The 18,554-nt window shown below is 49.5% G+C and overlaps 1 protein-coding gene and 1 pseudogene across 1 annotated transcript; one reads left to right on the top strand and one right to left on the bottom strand.

Moving 5' to 3' along the window:
- Nucleotides 1-329: 329 nt before the first annotated feature.
- Nucleotides 330-16,954, bottom strand: LOC136639096 (E3 ubiquitin-protein ligase TRIM11-like). The gene is made up of 7 exons (XM_066613121.1): nt 16,649-16,954; nt 13,101-13,196; nt 12,580-12,807; nt 10,259-10,281; nt 6,278-6,441; nt 5,982-6,038; nt 330-871 (listed from the first exon to the last, which is right to left on the bottom strand). The coding sequence occupies exons 1-7, from the start codon at nt 16,952-16,954 to the stop codon at nt 330-332; spliced, it is 1,416 nt and encodes a 471-aa protein (XP_066469218.1).
- Nucleotides 14,885-15,004, top strand: LOC136643510 (5S ribosomal RNA; annotated as a pseudogene).
- Nucleotides 16,955-18,554: the final 1,600 nt, after the last annotated feature.

Genomic DNA, 18,554 nt, shown 5'->3' with positions numbered 1-18,554 from the left:
TTTGGTCAGTAGTGGTGTCACCCCCCCCCCCGAGCATGTCACCTAGTGCGGCCGGCATCTCCTGCACCCTTCTAGCGATGCCACTGAATTCTGCCTAAAAAGCAGCACAGCTTACACTGCATCCCACGGGGGGGGGGGGGGAGTTTGGCTGCCGAATTCTCTGAAGAGCTAGGCCTTTGCCTGACTCCATTGCTGACTGACTCTATTTTGAGAGAGCTGTAATGCAAACATTAAAACAAATGTCTCCTACCAGTCCTGAGCAAAAGGCTGGATGTATTTCAGGAATGTGGTGCGGTCAGCAACAACTCTCTCTGTAGTGCTTGAGTGGCTCAGGACAAGAGTGTCAGGTGGACTCCTCTTGACACCCAAAAGAAAGGGAGAAGGGTCTCTCTGCACAAGGAGGTATCTGAATACACATAGAGTTCTGCTCCTGTATCAGCATTGAGAAAGGCCACTCGCCCCCCGTCACAGTTGACCGTCACTCGGATCTTCTTCACCTCCTGGCTCAGGAACAGGGGAAGGTCACCCAGGGGATCGGAAACTCTGTACTCCCCATCCCACTTCCCCAGATCCCAGATCCCTTCCTCAGGACTAATTTTAAAATAGTCCTTTCTCCACACAGACTCCGTGGCGACCCCCACAGCCCATTTTTCACGTCCCACGTTCCATTCTTCACGCCCCACATCCACATCCACATCCCAGAAGTGCCTCCCCGTTGTGAATTCCTCACAGCCCAGCACAAAATGCCAGTGGTCAAATCTCTCAGGATTGTCGGGGAGAACTTGCTGTTCATCTCCCTCTCTCACGCTTTTGTGATCTTCAGACAGGATGAGCTGGGGATGTGCTGTGTCTGGATCCAGAGTCACATTTGCTGTTGGGGGTGGAGGGAGAGGAGGAAAGAAAAGAGAAGCAGAATCAGCTGGGAGACAGACCAACATCCTAACATGGTCAATTGCCTTCACATATAGTCAGTTATCTTTATATGCAAATCTGCTATCTTCGAGGGGCATAATTGCTGCCTTCACTCATTATCTGGACCTCTGTTCTCCTTATCTGCTATGCAGAGGCAGCTTCCGGCAGCTGCAGGGACCTTCAGAATGGTGACTGCAGCCAGCACAGACCTCTTTAAAATGGATGGCAGAAGGGGTCTGCGCTGGTTGTTCCTGAAGGCTTCAGAAGGTTCCTGAAGGCTCTGGAAGGTCTCTGCAGCATTCGGACATATATTGGCACTTCCTGCTGTGTTCTGCTAGCTTTCTGAGGGTCTCTGCTGGATTCTTCTGACAGCAGGGAAGGTGCCCCTTCCCCACCCCCCTGGATACTCCTTGTACCTAACTCCATTGACCCCATAGGATCTGGGATCCAATTTGTTATCTGCAAATTCACTATCCCCTAGGGTTTCCAGGAATGTGGATTGAGGCTTGTAGAGTAGCAGGAATTGTAGAGTTTCCAGGAATGTAGATTGAGGCTAGAACAGTGGCGGTGCCACTGTTGAGACCCCCATCCCTGGCCCTCACCTGCTTTCACTGCCCCATTCCTCCTCCTCCAACCCACCTCCCTCCTTACCCACATGCTGATTTACTGGTGCCAAGGCTCTTTCTCTGAATGCTGGCACACAGCCAGGCCACTCACCACTTGTGGTGGTGTCCAGACTGTACTGTAGGGTGTGTTGCTCTTTTGCAGTGGTGTTGCAGGCCATCAGGATTGGGCCCAGAAAAATTACTTTCCCATAAATTTACAGTAGCTTGTTAAAAACTGACTGGTGCAGATAAAATAATTAGATTAAAGGCCCAATCCTATTGAGCCCAGTGCTGGTGGGATGCTTGTGCCATAAGGCACCAGAAGGAGACACACTGCACTGGCACGGGGCCTCAGCACTGGGAAGGCAACATTGGGGGACAGCCAGCAGTGTTACTGTTAGCCAGCAGAGAGACTTGTCGGGGAGGGTGGGAGGAAGGCAGGGAGGGGGCATAACTGGGCAGGGGAGGGCAGGATCGGCTCTGCAGGGGGGCAGGGATGGCAGCAGACTCTGCCGCAGAATCCTATACCCCCTCCCAACACGGACCTCCTCGATTCTGCACCAGCTCAAGAGGTGGCAAAGCCCTGAGGAGACCTATTGGGGCCACCGAGGCTTTACCTCTTTGCAGCAGCCATAAATTTCCAGAACGTTCCAGTGGGCCATCAGGATTGAGCCCTGAAACGTATTTCTCAATAAATATGCAGTGTTTGTCAAACTGTGGGTCAGGACCCACTAGGCGGGTCGCAAGCCAATTTCAAGTGGATCTCCATTCATTTCAATGTGTATTTTGTTTTTACTATATTAGCCTTGATGCTACCATGGGATGTGATTGCATTTGGGGAAATGTTTCAGATCTGATGTACATGCTTTGAACAATGATAGCCAATGATGGGGTAGATGTGGCTTACTCCAGGGTAAGTGTGGGTAGGACTGCAGCCTTTGGGATGTTTGGGGAAATTTTTAAACAGATCAGCAACCATGCAGGAGGGTTAGATGGGTTCTTCTTTATTTTAAATTGTTCATACTTATTGTAAACTTTTAATGTACTCAATTTGTTTTGAGTTTGTCATATGGTGTTAAAACTTGATGATGTCACTTCTGGCTATGACATCACTTCCAGGTGAATGACATCATTTCCAGTGGGTCCGGACAGACTGCCATTCTAAAAAGTGGGTCCCAGTGAGAAAAAGTTTGAGAACCACTGCATTAGACTGTTAAACCAACTGATTCAAGGAACTAGACTCAGAGCCCAATCCTGAGCTTGGACCGCTGGTGCACCACTGGCGGTGAGTGTCGCAAACACGTCGTGAAGCATATTTGTGACCCTCAGCGCTGCCCCAGTGCCGATGCTAGCTCAGCCCTGGCCAGCCCCGGCCACTGGATCACCGGTAGATCATAGCATGGCAATTGCGCAGACCACCAGGCAGCACAGAGGCGAGTAGAGGTGTGCGGGGTGGCAGGGAGGAGGTGTTCCAGGGCAAGGAAGGCAGAGAGAGGGCGGGAAGAGGGTGGGGAGAAGGTGTGCTGGGAAGGGAGTGGGGCAGAAGGGAGGCCGGACCATTGGACCTCTGCTCCACTGGATCCTAAGCTTCCGTGTTGGGTCCGCCACCCAACACGGAGGCTCTTGATCCTATGGCGACCCAAGAGTTGCCATAGAATCAAGTAGCCCCATTGTGGGGCTACTTGCCTTACCCAGGGGAAGGGGAAGAAAGTCTCCTACTCCCACGGTGCTGTCAGCGCTGCCCAGTTAGTGATTAGGATGCCACGGCATTTCATAAAGCCCCTAAGCCTAGTTGCTGGAAGAGCTCCCCCCCCCCATGCACCAGACCCTCAGAACAAACACAATGGTCAAGGCCTTCAGGCCCCACTTGCGGGCTTTCCTAGACACCTGGCAGCCCCATTGCTGGACTAGATGGACTTTGGGGTGATTCAGCACTGCTGAAGTAGCAGGATTGGATCATTTGTGAGCCGCTCTGGTAGTTAAAAATACTGTATAATGCAGTGTAAATTTTCAAAAATGCAAAAAAAAATTGAGAACTAAACAAAGTTGATATGGGCATAAAACAGGTCCCTGCTTCTCCATTTCCACTCCTGCCAATTAAGTTACTCGTGGTTCCTGACGAAAAAAACCAAGCAGTCACACCCTGAAAGTCCCTCATTTCCTCTATGACTTCTGTCCCCATCCAATTCCATAATTTACCTTCTTGAATCTGAAGTCCAGATACCAGGGAGTCTGGGGAAGAAATGAGTACAGAGATTAAATATCATACCACTGTGCTTAGAACACAATGCATGCAGAAAAAAAAATCAGATGGTAACTTGGGAGCATCTAATTTTTCCTACGAAGTTGGCATATACATGGGGTAGACATAGGATAGACAGGGGGGCGTGATAATTGTTGGGGGCAGAACCTTCCCCCAGTTCTGATTTCTTTTGAGACAGTCACATTTGTCTCAATGGACATTTCTTCAACAATCCCTATTTATACCTGTGCAAGAATTTAAAAGATAAATAACCAAGAGGAAAATGATCAAATCTGACCAGGCAATACTTAAGACTATTGTCTTAAAACATTTATAGATCATTTCTAATCATGGCAACTCAGAACTTAAATTTACTTTAATGGGACTCATTTGGTAAGATGCATAGGAAAAACTGAAGCCCAAAGGTTTGAATGGGATAAACATATGATAGGATTAAATTGAATTGAAGCCATTAATTTCACCCTAAATGAGTCACAACCATCTTTTCCATTCAGATCTTAGTCACAATAACTTTAGCAGAATTGAAGCTTCAGTCTACCCAAGTATGTTTCAAAATTTAATTGGAAAAATCTTGGTACAACTCCATGCCAGGATCTCAGAACTCAAGTTTGGGGTTTTCAGGAAAAATCCAGAGCCAGTTAAACCAGGGTGAACCTTCAGTAAGAACAGCTGGGAAGTCTGTAGAGTGCCTGCAGAACTGTGCCCGTGTGCCTGCTGGAAGTCAGAGAAGGAAGCCAGTTCTGCCCAGATCAGTTGGAGGGCTGTCCAACCACACACGGCAGTTAAGACTGCAAATTAAATTCTTGTGGTTCTCTTATTTCAGAGCGATTTGCTCAGGTGATCACTCCACTGTTTTTTATTGCCAGAGGTTGACTGTTTACTACAGTTCTCTCCCATTCTTCCTCCATGGAGTTGAGAGTAGCCAACGCAAGTTTCCCAAGTGGTTTCCCAACCAGATATTGGGAACTAAGTTCAATCAGAGCCAGTGACTCAGCTAAGATTTTGGCTGACATCCAAGGAAATGACCTGGACCCTGAATCAGATTCATCTCAAGTGGCCTCTGCTGTCCTGTGGAGCCAGGACAATTTTTTATTAAGGATTCACTGTTGAGGGCTACAAACCAAGAAGGCAGACACCTGGAATGATGATGTAGGAAGATTCGCGATGAACCCAATTGAACTTAAGTTAGTGCTCATCTGAGGGCCATGGAAGGGATGGCAGTGAAGAAAGCTGTTTTCTCTCCCATGATTGCATCTGCAGAGCCTTCCAGCAGAATTATTTTGCCTAGTGTAGGGCCTGCTCCATTTGCCTCTAATGATGGAGAGGTCAGAGCATAAGGCAATCCTCTAGTCTATGACATGTCCACTAGGCACTCGGAAGATAAATTTCACTTGTATCCACCAGGACTTGAACTCGGTGGTGTAGCCAACCAGTGTGAGACCCTGGGACATGCCAGTCAGACTGCCCCCTCCCATCCAACCTGGAATAGCGGTGACATGCCTGTCCCATATTCTTTCTCAGTGTGGTCAGAGGACAGCTGGCCACTTCTGAGGAAGCAGCAGGCTCTGCTCCGGCCATAGCACACTCAGGAAAGCTCCGGGGGTGGGTTCTGCCTGCCCCTAAGCCTTCCTTGGCATAGCTGATTAACTACACCGATTGCCACACCTGAAGTAATTGCAGCCATTTGGCCACAACGAGGAAGGCTTCATGGGCAAGGAATGATTCTGAAGGGGGTGGATGGGCCACTTGCACACTGCGATGAGGTTCCCTGCAAAACTAAGTGCTTTGGCCCCCTCTATCTACACTGCTGCCATACAAGTGGCTGAAGAGGAAAATGAAGAAACTCACAAAGATACCGAATGCGCTGGTGTCCCCAGAGACCTTTCCTGAGTGAATTAGAGCCCAGTCCTATGGGCTGGTAGAACTAGAGTTTGGACAGCGCTACCTGCCTTACATCAGTCAGAAAATTGTTTTCAGCAGTGTGCAGAGTGGTGTACTACAAGTCCCTGAGTTGGGCTGGAGACACCCTGTGCACATTGGAAGAGCACTTTTGACCTGCCAATGGAGCTGAGGCAGCGAGGAAAATGGGAAAGGGTGAACGGACAAGGAAGGGGTCAGGGAGGGTGGAAAGGGGCTGCTACAGGGGCAACTTTGGGTGGAATAGGAACTGGTTGGCTGAATCCTAACCCTGATTGACCAACCTAGGTTAACATGGACTTGCACCAGCGTTTTCTCGGGTTCGGGGAGTCTGCTTAGACCTGCAGTGCAGAGGGAAAGGAATATTGCTCCACAACTGCTCCACCCATAGGGTGCTTGCAGGAGCCTTTTTGGCACTACAGCAGCAGCGTGGATAGTGAATAGGATTGGGCTCTATATATTTTCAAATGGCACTGACCTTCGTGAAATTCTCTGTTAGCAACTGGGAACTTATCACATCCACATCTTCACCCGAACCGTGTAATGCCCAGTGTAATGTTCTTGTAGCCATTATTTTTACCTTTGAATTCCTTCATGATGGCATCCAGAAAGGGATTTATATCAAAGATGTCATAGATCCTCCACTTCAGTGCAGCAGGGCATGGCCCAGGATTCTCAAGGGGCTCTGTCTGGCATCTGGAGGAGATATTTAATGTCAAGTCACCATCCATACAGTCCAGAATTCTGAAGTGCAGTAAGAGAAAGGAATGAGGTGGAAGAAACTAGCAAAAGTCCAAAGGCTCCATTGAATGGGATGGGGTGAGTTGAAATGTCAGTTATCTGGGCCTGTGGGGGTCCCCTTGCCTTAACACTCCAAATTCCTTCTATCTCAGAGCCATACAGTGAGCAGTCAGTATCCATGGGGGATTGGTTCCAGGACCCACCATGGATACCAAAGTCTGCAGGTGCTAGAGTCCTGAGGTGGGGCAGGGTCACATCACCACAATGACTTACCCAGAGGTTGCGCCGGGACCTCTGGAGAGGACCACAGCCCATTGGCCGCCCAGCACATCAGAATGCCTCCCAGAGATGAGCGGAAGCTGCCAAGGCAACATGGAAGTCCCTTCTGGTAGTTTCCTACCAGGCATTCTGTGGAGCAGGAAGACATCCACAATGGTTGAAATCTGTGGATGTGGAGCCTGCAAATAAGGAAGGCCTACTGTACTTGGCTGCAAAGCCTTTCACTAGCTATTTTCCTCTTTCCTCTTTGCTTAGACATATTCCCAGAACAGTTTGGAAGTTATTCTTCAGCCCCTTTAATAACTCCACACTCCTTTGCCAGACTAGAGTGGGTACTACTTTCAGAGCGGGTGTTGTGCTGGATCTATTTTTCAGCAGTAACATTGGAAGCCCAGTCTTTAGTCCCGATTCTCATTAATGCGAACCTCTTAAGCAATCAGTCCAATGGAAGACTACACAAGAAGAGCACACAGACCACATTTTGACTATCTGATATATCCATTAAGAGCATTATACAGCAAGGAGCAAACTGCCCACTTGGGATGAACTTTGGTCAAGTTAATCTGATTTATATCATTGTCTACAGCTGTCCTCCAAATTCACTATCTCCAGTAGCTAAGGTAAGCCAGCAGGGAATGATGAAGAGTGGCTGGGCATGGGCCTAAAAGGGCAGGGAAAAGAAGGAATGGGGCAGTTTCTGGGTGGGGAGAGACATTCTCTACAACTGGAAAAGATGAAACTCTCCAAATGAAAAAGAGCCAGCCACAATAGGTTCTCCACAACATGACCTGGTTTGTCATTTCCTGATACTTTACAGACATAGATTGGCTGGGCATGGGCTGAACAAGGCAGGAAAAGGGAGAAATGTGGGAATTTCTGGGTGGGGACGGGGTGGGGAGGAAGCAGACTGGGAGAGAGATGTAGTGGATCTTGGCAGCACCCGTGTACACTAGATCCTAACCCTAACCCCTTCTCTCTCTTTTATTCTCCTTGGACAGCAAAAGCTTTCACATATCCAAGGGGACACATTGGAGCAGCAGAAGCTTGACCCGGGGTACAGGAATGAATCTTCCCTTACCTTGAGATGACACCTGCAACTGACCCTCCCACTGCAGGTAATAGCATGTGTTGCTTTGGTGCGGCCGTATCATTGGCAGGAGGTTTAATTAGGATCATTTATGTATTTTTATACCCCCTTTCCATCAATCAGACTTCTCATCTGATATTACCCAAGGCAGTTCACAGAGGCAGGCTGCCCTAGATCCCGTAAGGGTCTTTAAAATATTGCTCTAAACATAGAATCCTTCAGTCTCCAGGTATTTTTCTTCCACAGTGTAGTCATCTCTCTTAGCTACCCAGCACATGCCTTGAGCTTTCGCAGACAGCCACAGATCAGGCCAAGTGGGGGATCTCCAGTTGTTTCTTGCTTTTTGCTGACTGACATTCTCAAAATTCCAGTCTGCCCTCTCATTACAGTATGCATGTACTCCTCTCTCTCTCTCACCGAGGGTCTTGACTCTTCCAGTCATTTTGCTTCTAGGTACAAATAGAGCTGCTTCTGCTTAGCTTGAGGTTTCAGGTAGCTGCTACAAACCACCTGCCCTTTATCTCCCATTTCATTCATTCATTCATTCATTCATTCCGCCTTTATTGGCATAAAATCTCCCATTTCTCCTTTCCCCCTCCATTTCTATTCTGTCTAGTAACTGGTGCTGCTTGACCTTTAGCTGAACAGAACTGTGTGCAAGTTCCATACACATCATCTTTTCAATTACTGCTTGTTTATTTTCTTGCATTTTAACTATTGACTCTCCACGGACTCCTGTTGCACAGTCGACCCACCTAGAAATGCGACTTTGTTTGCAACTACAGCTCGGTCTTGCCTGTCATTGTTAAAATGTCCTACAGGTCTGGTTCCTGCACGCACATTTGCTCCCCTGCATGCACGTGCTACCAAACATGTCCTAGACTAGATCTGATCGTGTGAGAGAAGAGACAGACATGCATTTGCAGTGAAATGGGGACAAGGGGAGCACCAGCAAGTATGTCACCCATGGCTTTGGAGACCATCCTTCAGCCAAGTGACGTGTGGCAAAAACAGACTGTCCCAAAAAAAGTGCAACTGAAGCACCAGTCTCCCCAGTATGGACTGGGAAACTGCCAGTCAAGCTTCTCAGGCCTGCTGTGCCTGACTGGAAGCTTCCACTTTGTGGTTTCTGCCCCTGAAAATTCAGGAGGGCAGCTCAGTGGGGACAGAACAATATCAGCTTTTCCTTTTCTTCACATACTATGATTATTATTTTTTTAATAAGAATACTTGTATATCACTTTTTCAACAAGAGTAGTTCACAATGCAACTTACCTAGCAAAATGAATCCATAAATTGTTCCCTGTTCTCAAAGGGTTTGCAATCTTTAAAAAATATAGAGAGGAGAGATACCAGCAGCCCCTACTGGAAAAGGCACCATACTGGGTTGAAGAGGGACTGTTGCTCCAGTTGTGGTCCTGCCATTAGGTCCAATGGGGCAAAAGCCCAAGGTGTGAACTGCTAAGACCCCGCAGAAGCTCTCGACAGGGTCGGAAACAGGGCTTCCGGTTTTCCAGAAGCGCAGTTTAAAGCGTTGGGGAACCTCAGAGAGGCTTCCCCGACGAGGGTGGAGGTCGTGCAAAGCGTGAGCCTCAGGTAAGGGGGGGTAGCTTTTTGTGCGGAGGGGGCGGTGGCAGCATGCGAAGGGGCGCCATCGCCGACCTTTGCCCTGGGCATGGAGCTGGGGCGCTCCACCACTGAATTGCCCTCCCCCAGCTTAGTGACAGAAGACACCACCTTTAAAGGTGACTCTGCCCTGTTAGCAGGGGTTGTCTAGAACAGCGTTTCTCAACTGTCCCCCACTGTACCACTTTGCATGGTCCACCTACTAGAAGTACCTGGTGACGATGTCATTACCAGTTACTTCTGGACTGGGAGGCCAGGCACAGCATGACAAACACTGGTAGGAGGCTCAGGGAGAATAGGAGGGCTTTTCGAGTGTGTGAAAAGCCAAGCTGGAGCTCTACCCTCTGAGCTGAGCGTCCGAGTGCTTCTAGTCGCATTGCATGGCTGGTCTCACGGCCAAGCAGCAGGGGTCTAAGGGTCCCACAAGTGCCACCAGACACCACCTCATGTACCACCAGTGATATGAGTACCACTGATCTGAAACGGTGGTCTTCACCCTTTTCCATGACAAGATCCCAATAAACAAAGTATATGAGACTGTGGACCCACCATTGGTCCCTCTCCCTCCTGGGACCCTAAGCAGCTAATAAGCTGACTAGGACTATGATACAGTCTCCTGGTATCCGAAGGGGTACACTAAATGCTTCTCCCTTTACCTCGTGGTGCTCCAGTCCAGTGGCCTTCAAACTTTTCCATTCCCATAAGTTCATGCAACCTCAAAACTGAGGCTTCTTGACTTCCCTGGGGTCCCAACCCAAGGAGGAAGAACACTGATCTAGAACATTCCTTGAATCGTAACACATGAAGGAAAATGTGGGTTCCACTCACCTCTCCAAGATGTTCCCAATATTCTAGAGAGAAATGAGAAAGAAAGGAAAGCTCAGTACCTGCTACAGCACAAATGAAATCTGGTGGGTATCCCCATCCTAAGCTGCCCTGGAACAGGCAGGCTGGTGCGCCTGCCCTGCATCTAGAGCAGGGTTGGGGACAGTTGCGGCTTAGCCAGGGGCAAGGAGAATCACTTCCCTTACCCTGGGTGAAGTGGCAGCAGCCCCAATGGGACTACTCGTGTCTGTGCCACCTAAAGAGATGGTGCAGATCCAAGTGGCCTGAGGTTGACCCACACTGCCAGGGTTAGGATCTGGCACAAGTGTTGGATCCTGGCCCTGCCCCCACTCACCTGCCACCACCCATGGGCCCACCTGCCGCCCTCTCAGCCTCCCCCGCCCTGAAACGCCTCCTCCTCACCACACCCCGTCGCTTCCCCCACACCACCTATCAGACCCCTGCTCCAGCCTAGCTCAGCTGGCACAGGTGTACCTTTTGTGCCAACCGAGTGGGGCTTGCACCGGCCTCCTTGCTCTCTCAGTGGTTTGGCACTTTTGCAACACCAGTGGGCTGGTGCAAGGGACTTGCGCTAGCCCAGGGTGCTTTCAGGATTGTGCCCTAACTGTCAAAAAAGTTTTTACCACAGCCTGAAGACCTACTGAAGATTTACCAGAGGCTGAAGAGTGCAATGTCAGAAAGCTGGGAAGGCAGCCTTTTTTAGCAAGGCACTCAACAGGTGGGAAAGCCTGGCCTCTGAGCGGCCCGCTTGGAGGCAGGCTGTGCAGCATGGCCTTTCCCAGTTTGAAGAAACACTTGGCCAACAGACTGAGGCAAAGAAGGAAGGCCCATAGCCAGGGAGACAGACCAGGGACAGACTGCACTTACCCCCAGTGTGGAAGGGATTGTCACTCCCGAATCGGCCTTTTCAGCCACACTAGACGCTGTGCCAGAACCACCTTTCAGAGCGCGATACCAGAGCCTTTCGAGACTGAAGGTTGCCAACAACAACTCTGTTCCCAATGGAGCTGACACTCCCTGCCACCGCCTCCCCAGGCCTATTTTGTTTTCACATGCACCCCTCCTTCTGCAAACAATATAAAAAGATGCAGAAGACCAGTCACTAGAAAAGACACTGTGCTGGGGTTTTGAGTTATTCTCCCCCTGCTAAATATATAAGGAACAGTACTTGAAAAAGTGCCTCTACCCAGTTCGCAGGGGCAACTATGATACATGGAAATGAGAGCTGACTCATATTAACACTTCAGTGGTTCCATGCTATATCATAACAACACCTCATTGGCTCATGGAAAAATCAGTCTCATTGGTCAATTCTGAGTTAAGGAAATCAGTTCATGCGCTGTGACTCTTGAAAGGTTTTCACAAGTTTGGCCACTAGTGTCAAGCTCAGCTTGTTGCCCCCCTAAAGCCTGGCAGCTGGGGCAGTTGACCCCCAGCCCCCCTTGGCTATGCTGCTGCTACTGAGTATAGGATTCTGCTGTGGGTGTCATTCACTGACCGGCTGTCTTTGATTGCTCCCCTTTCTCCCACTAAAGGAATCCCACTGATCTTTGAAATTATGACAATTTTAACATTGGACTCGGAAGATGAAAAAACTTGCAAGGTGGGATAATATGCATTTAATGAATCAAATAAAATAAAACCTCAATAGCAGAAACATAGAAGTGCATCTATGCATCAAAGCAATAAAAGTACTCCTCCAGCTGCTGTGAGTGATACTCATCCACCTGCCCACCACTTCTATCCCCTTGCTTGCACTGCCTGTCCCCTCCCACCTTGCCAAGCTGGGATGCTTCCTCCTTCCCTTCCTGTTGGTCCATCTGCAACGTACTGCTTGGTGCTTCTTCTAAGGGTGGAATCATGATGTGAATGGAGATGGTTGGCTTCACTGCAGGGGTGCATATGTCAAGTCAAAGGAGGTGGGGTTACACTCAAGTCTTGCCATGGTGGATAGACTGGCACGTCCCTGGATAATGGTAATAGCAGGAGCACGTGCAATTGTTGATTCCTGAATGCTTGAGAAGATTCCTGATGGATACAATCATTCATTGTTTTGGTTGGTTGGCAACCTTCAGTCTCAAAAGACTATGGTATAAGCCTACAGCCCCTGGTATTCCCAGGCGGTCTCCCATCCAAGTACTAACCAGGCCTGACCTTGCTTAGCTTCCAAGATCAGACGAGATCAGGCATCTGCAGGGTAACAGAAGATTCCCTGAAATCTTCCTCTGTGGGGGATGCCATATACAAGGTCAGACAAGGCTAAATTCAACCATATACATGGTCGGACAAGGCCACTGACTTACCTGCACTTCATTTGCTGAGTGCTGCTGCTTCTCTTCAATCTCCCGCATAAGCTTGTCAAAGGAGGAGACCCCCTGGGAAAGCCTGGCCTGCTCCTCGTCCCTTCTCCTTGCAATCTCCTTCTCCACCTCTTGCATCTGGGCCAACAGGTATGTCTCTTGTTCCTCCAGAAACTGGTGCAGTTCACTGAAGGCAGCTGCGGTCTTCTCCCTCTCTGCTTCCATTTTCTTCTGCAACCGGAACAAGGAAGAGGAGAAAAAGCAGTTCAGTCTTGCAGTGTCAGGAGGACCCCATAGAAAGGGCACTTGGGCCTTTTGAAACATACTCATATAAGCATTAATCAGGGGAAGAGATAAGGCCCAGCCTTAGAGGAATCTGAAAACTCATGAATATTTCCCGGGTGGGATTAGGCCATCCCAAATTCTCAGTAATGCACATTCGGAGGCTCGGAGCAGCCCTTGTTTGTGCAGTCCAGATATGTGTTTATTTCCCAATCTTATTAATTAGTACTACTAATACTTACAAGAAAGTCTTGGTTTTCCTTCTCATTCTTAGCCTTATATACCAAAATGTTTTCTCTCTCCTTCCTCAGGATCTCCAAGGAGCGATCGATCCGATCCTGGAGAGAAAACAGAAAACTCCGTTTTATTGCTTTTTTCTCCTAAGCTCCTGGCTTTATTTTTTTTTTTTCCTCCTGTGCTGTCATTGTGGTGTTTTCCTGCAAATTTCTAATTTAAACTTGTATTACATATTGGTTTTATATTAACTGTAAACTGCCATCAGCACTGTCTTTGGAATAGAAAGACATGGTGCAAGTTTAGTAAATAAATAAGCAAGCCCATAACTATCAGAAATGGAAAACCGAGAGCCCAGTCCGATCCCCTTTGGTGCCCCTGCTGGGCCAGAGAAGCAGCCGGAGGTATCCTGAGGGTAAAGGAATATCAGTTCCTTTATCCCATGTACATAACATAAGAACAGCCCCACTGGATCAGGCCATAGGCCCATCTAGTCCAACTTCCTGTATCTCACAGCGGCACACCAAATGCCCCAGGGAGCACACCAGATAACAGGAGACCTGGATCCTGGTGCCCTCCCTTGCATCTGACATAGCCCATTTCTAAAATCAAGAGCCGGGCCCGATCAAACCACCCCCATCGCTGCCCCCCTTGACCCATTTTGCCCGCTCCCCACTTTTGGGAAGGAGTCAGTGGCTGATCTAGGGAAAATTGCACCCATGGCAAGCATATCAAAACATCTGAAACTCTTCTTTTATCTAAAGTTAGCATAAGACCAACATTTTAATAAAAACAGAAAAATGTGGTGTCAGGCTGTCAGGTGTCAATACACAGTCACACTACTGAACATGTATGCATATATGCATGTAGCATGTATGCACTACTGAAACAGAGACGCCTGCGTTGGCTCGGTCATGTCGTGAGAATGGATGATGGCCGGATCCCAAAGGATCTCCTCTATGGAGAACTCGAGCAAGGAAAGCGCCCTACAGGTAGACCACAGCTGCGATACAAGGACATCTGCAAGAGGGATCTGAAGGCCTTAGGAGTGGACCTCAACAAGTGGGAAACCCTGGCCTCTGAGCGGCCCGCTCGGAGGCAGGCTGTGCAACATGGCCTTTCCCAGTTTGAAGAAACACTTGGCCAACAGTCTGAGGCTAAGAGGCAAAGAAGGAAGGCCCATAGCCAGGGAGACAGGCCAGGGACAGACTGCACTTGCTCCCAGTGTGGAAGGGATTGTCACTCCCGAATCGGCCTTTTCAGCCACACTAGACGCTGTTCCAGAACCACCTTTCAGAGCGCGATACCATAGTCTTTCGAGACTGAAGGTTGCCAACTATAACTACTACTGAACTGTTTACAAAAGATTTTGAGAGAGCTTGCACCAGGGATGGAAACTCGAGTCAGATGACTCAAGTCCCAGTTGCAAAAATCAGCGTTTTTTTGTAGATTTGTGGAGACTCCATGCATGTGTGTGGAAGATGCAGCGAAACACTCAAGTCAGGGGACTGTGACTCATGAGTCTCCGTCAGCCCAGGTGACTCGGGTTGCCTGCCATGGGTTACGCAGCCTCCACCTCACACATAAAACCTCCTGCGCTTGTCCAGAAGCTGGGTTTGCACACGCAAGCAACAGCATCATCATATGTTCAGAGACTGGGCTGGAGTGGGTGGAGCAAAATGGTTAACTTTTTCAGTTTGGGCTTCAAAAAAGTGCCAGGTCTCGGGATGCAGAACTTGTACCAATTTTTGCAAATGTATTGATCTAATTGGTTTAGGTAGCTGGATAGCCCACATGCAGCTACTGTTGCCCTGCACATGCCTGATCTTGTCTGATCTCAGAAGCTAAGCAGGGTCAGGCCTGGTTAATACTTGGATGGGAGACCACCTGGGAATACCGGGTGCTGTAGGCTCATACCATAGTCTTTCGAGACTGAAGGTTGCCAATCATTATAGCCCACATGAGGGTCCTTCACATGTACAGAAATCGTCAGGGCGGCCACTCCTCTGGTTCCCCGAGAGCATCCCCTGGACAGAGTATGTGTCTCTGGGACAGAGAGGGGGAGAGGAGGAGCCAAGTGGGGCTTGGTACAAGTTGGTTTTGCAAAAAGTAGGGCCTGCAGGAGGTGGGGAGAAGCTGGTAGGGGGGAGGCAACACATGCTGGCCAGGCAGCTTAGATAAACCTGGATGCGAACCTGAGGTGTGTCATTCCTCTGACTGTATGCTGCAGCTTGCTTAACATTAGGAGGGTTCTCCCACATCCAGGCTGTTAGGCTGCTGTTATTATGGGATGCCTGCCCAGATGGACAGTGGGTACTTTGGCCCCCCATAACACCCCTCCTTTCTTCTAGAAACATGCCTGAAACCGTCAGTCACTGTATGCCTGAGCAGCGGGTTCTCTCTCCAGCCTCCCTTGATGCAGCCTGCCTATGCTGCGATGTCCATTGGGGTCACATGCCTCTGCTCCCCTGTATAGGCTAAGCTCACAGCTGCTTACCCGTGGGTTCCGCCCCATCCTGCACCCTCCTGCCTTGCTAAGCTGGGACATGTCCTCCCTCTCTCCCTGCCATGCCCTTGAGGTGAATGGGGGGTGGATGGATGGGTTTCTTTGGTTGCAGTTGGGGTGGGATCATAAGGAGGGAAGGAAGGGAAGGGACTGGTGCATTCTTCATTGCCACCTGGCAAATGGGATGGATGGGGACCCCGGGGGAGTGTATAAAGGGAGGTCACACAGCTCGGCAGCAGCCCTGTTTTCTTCTGTGGAGCCATGACAGTCTTTTTAAAGGGAACAACTGGACACGCGAGTCTCTTAGAGTTGCAAAAATGCTCTGGGCAGCTCGGAAAGTCCGCCTGTTATTTCTCATTTTCAAGTTGAGTCATGGGAAGCAGAGAGTCGCAACTCGACTACTGTTAAGTAGCACCTGACTTCCACAGCCCTGGCTTGTGTCCCCCTCCCTGAGCCTTGGCCCCATGGCACGCCACGTTGAACGAAGAGATTCACAAATGCATGCGTGCGCACTTCAGAATACACCTGCTCCTCAACCCCTCCCCTTGGCTTCTTCAGTTCTAGTCACTGGCTGCGCCCTCTCCATGACCATTTCAGGAGCACGCCATGTGGAAGTGTTTACAAACACCTGCTCTTCTCTACGGTGCCCATGTCTGCCTCAGAATATGCCTGCTCCCTCCACTGTGGCTTCTTCATGCGCACCGCTACCTTCTTTGAATGTAAGCCTGCTCCCAGTGCCTCCCCTTCAACAGCACCCAGGGCAAATGCCATGTCTTGCCCCAAGGACAACTGGAAGGAGCCCCCCTAAAATTCCTGAGCCTGGACCAGTTTGCATTGCCATGTCCAAACCCTGAGACTGGAGCACCATCACACACACAATTTGGCTCAAGGCACCCAGTCAATGCAGTGACTCTCCTCAACAGCTTCTTCCAAATCTCCTGGAGATTAAGCTGGAGGCAAAGGTCACTGCAGTCTCCATTCCTGCTTCAGAAGTCACAACCCCCAGATCTGACCAGTCACGTCCCCAAACGGGGAATGTGGAGCCCCCACCTTTGCAAACCCCCTTTCAGCCTCCTCCATGGAAAATGCTCCACGATGCTTCAGAAGATCACTCAGGTCTCTGGCAATCTCAACCATATTGGCCAGCTGGCTGTTTGGCCTCAGCTTCTTCACCCAAATTCTGCCCCTGCACTGGGGACAGGTGGTCTTTCTGGATGACAACCTCCAGCATTTGTCAATGCAGTTGTAGCAGAAATTGTGCCCGCAGTCCAGGGTCACGGGATCTGTTAAATAATCCAGGCAGATGGGGCAACTCCCTTCATCCCGCAATCTCTTCCTGCAACTCTCCTCAGTCATGGCTTGGACCGCACTGTGCAGCAGGCTGAGTTTCAAGTTCTCTTCTTCTCTGCTCACCCAGCAACGTTTGGAGGGAGGCGGAATGGGGCATTCCTTTTTTTTTTTTTTCCCCCAAAGTGCTGGAAAGGATCCAGGGGGGCTGGTGGGGGGTAGTGGAGTGCCTGCCTATCCCAGGAGCGGAGAGCTCCTCCTGAAAGGTTGTTCCTTGAAGAGTGTGTGTGAGCAGCAGAACTTAGACTCTGAAGGGAGAACACTGGGAGGGTTCTAGAAGATGAGCTCCTTTCTTCTCACCCTGCTCTGCTCTTCTTCTGTGCAACTGAATTGTGACTGTGGGCCCTCAGAGGGAATACAGCCGGTTCTCACTAGGTTTAGGTTCCTGAAAAACCGAGTGGATACCAAGTTAGCAGATACTGAATCATTGGGTCTATGGGAAAAATGGGGCTAGGTTCCAGGTGACCCTCTTCACCATACACTCCATGAACCTGAACCTTGACTTGAAGTTTAGAGGCTGGGTGATATTGAGGGCTCATCAACATCTCAAACAACTGATGCTTCCTCCTCCATGCTGGATATCCCTCAACGCCTCGAAGCAGCCATTTTCAACCTTTTTCATCTCTTGGCACACCGACAAGGCACTAAAATGGTCAAGGCACACCATCAGTTTTTTTTGGTTTTTTTGGCAATGAACAAGGCACACCATGCTGCTGGTGAGGGTCTCACATCCCCCACTGACCCTACTAATAAATGATCACCCCCCAAATTCCCATGGCACACCTATGGACCATCCTCAGCACATCAATGTGCCACGGCACACTGGTTGAAAATCACTGCCTTAAAGGTTGTGGCGATGATGAGTTCTCCATGCTGACTATCTCTCGACTCCTTGAAGGTTTCCAGAGTAATAACTATGCCTCAGAATTCAGCGGTGGGGAGGGGGTTGCTTCACCCGACCTCATCCTCCACCTTTTGGTGCCTTCCCTGAGCTTGACTCAGCCCCATAGCAGCCTTCACCTTCCAGAGACATCTCATCATCACCAGGGTTGTGAAGGTTCAGCTGGAGTCCTCAAGATGATGCCCAGGATGGTGGGACAAGTCTGGAAGCAACACAAATGTGTCAAAAGTTGCAATTAATCCTTGAGTAGCCAGTCACCAGTTTCTGTTGAGGCTCCAGCTAGGCCTGCTGTCTCTTCATGTTCGGGGGGGGGGGGGGGAGAGTCTGGAAGAAGAGAAGGAGGATCCCAATCTTGAATGCAGCATGAAAAAGTCCTAGTGATTTAGGAGGGGAATGTGATAATTTTTGTGTTCTGTCTCCAGCTTCAAGACACCAGTTCAGCTCCCAGCTGCTTCTGACTTTTTTCCTCTCTTCATTCTCCCCCCATAGCAATTGTATCTATATGATACACAGTGTCTCAGGCCTCCCATCATGCAGTTACCTGGAAGAAAGATGCAACTGGAATTAAATAAACTGTGAAGGAGTCAGTAATTGCTACAGTGGAGGAACGCGCTTACTGTTGCAGCAAAGAAACTCTGCATGTGCTCAAAGGCATTCTTGCTCTGCCCAGGTCTGAGAGCTGAGTTCTCCCAAGAACCCAAGATACAC

This window comes from Tiliqua scincoides, chromosome 2 (genome assembly GCF_035046505.1).
Source record: "Tiliqua scincoides isolate rTilSci1 chromosome 2, rTilSci1.hap2, whole genome shotgun sequence".
NCBI lineage: Eukaryota > Metazoa > Chordata > Lepidosauria > Squamata > Scincidae > Tiliqua > Tiliqua scincoides.
This window is presented reverse-complemented; position numbering and strand designations above follow the sequence as displayed.